Source organism: Calidris pugnax, unplaced genomic scaffold (assembly GCF_001431845.1).
Source record: "Calidris pugnax isolate Ruff unplaced genomic scaffold, ASM143184v1 scaffold89, whole genome shotgun sequence".
Classification (NCBI taxonomy): domain Eukaryota; kingdom Metazoa; phylum Chordata; class Aves; order Charadriiformes; family Scolopacidae; genus Calidris; species Calidris pugnax.
The window spans coordinates 3,383,240-3,384,075 of record NW_015090865.1 but is presented as its reverse complement, the minus strand read 5'-3'; the positions used below and the strand labels follow the sequence as shown (position 1 = coordinate 3,384,075).

The 836-nt window shown below is 60.3% G+C and overlaps 1 protein-coding gene across 1 annotated transcript in view; it reads right to left on the bottom strand.

Annotated features, from left to right (window-relative positions):
- HMX2 (H6 family homeobox 2) overlaps nt 1-836 on the bottom strand; it is a 9,772-nt gene that overhangs the window by 1,728 nt on the left and 7,208 nt on the right. Inside the window, exon 2 of the mRNA XM_014945250.1 lies at nt 481-761. Coding sequence (XP_014800736.1) covers nt 481-760 — 280 coding nt within the window. The 5' untranslated portion in view covers nt 761. The remainder of the gene's footprint in view (nt 1-480; nt 762-836) is intronic.

Sequence of the window (836 nt, the reverse complement as noted above, 5' to 3'; positions counted from 1 at the left end):
CTCCTCCTGCATTTCCAAATAAACTTTGGCAGGAGTCTGGGGTTCTTCCCCCCCTCGGGGGAAATAAATCACAGAAAAAAAAAGAAAAAACCCACCCAAAACCAAACTAACCCCAAAACATCTTTCTTTTCTCCTTCCCCGAGCGCTGTAAATAAATAGAATCGACGAAAACGAGATCTAAACCCATCGCATCGCGTCCCTTTGGGGGAATGACCCCCGGACGGGGTGGGAATGAAAGGAAAACCAAAAAATTAATAATTTTAAAAGCCACCCTATTTTGGACGGATTTCCTTCCTCCGTGTTTCGGCCGCACACGGCGCCAATTCGTTCTGCCCCAAAGCATGGAGGGTGCGGACATGTTCCTCCCCCCCTCCTCCTCCTCCTTCTTCTTCCACCCCCACCCCCCGGTGGGGGCCGGGTCGGGGCCCGTCCGTCCCGTCCGCCCCGTCCCGTCCCGTCCCGTCGGGTCCCGGTACTCACCGAGACAGGTGAAGCTGAGGGGCTGGTGTTTGTGGCAGGGCTCGGCGGGGCCCTGAGCTTCGGGGCAGAAGCAGCCGCGGTGTTTCCAGCTCTCCTCCGGTTCCTCGTCCTCCGAGGAGAGGGAGAGGGTCCGGGGGCGGGGGGGCCAGGCGGTTGCCCTCCCGCCTCCTTCCCGGGGTGGGGGCTCGGCGCTCCCGTTGCCCAGTATGGACTGGATGGTGAAACTGGAGATGGGAGCAGCCGCCGGACAACACTTGCTGGGCTCTTCTTTGCTGCTCATCCTGGGTTCATAAGAAAGCAGAGGAGGGAAGCTCTCGCTTTAGAGGGGCTGGGGGGGCCGGGGGGCGCGGGAGGAG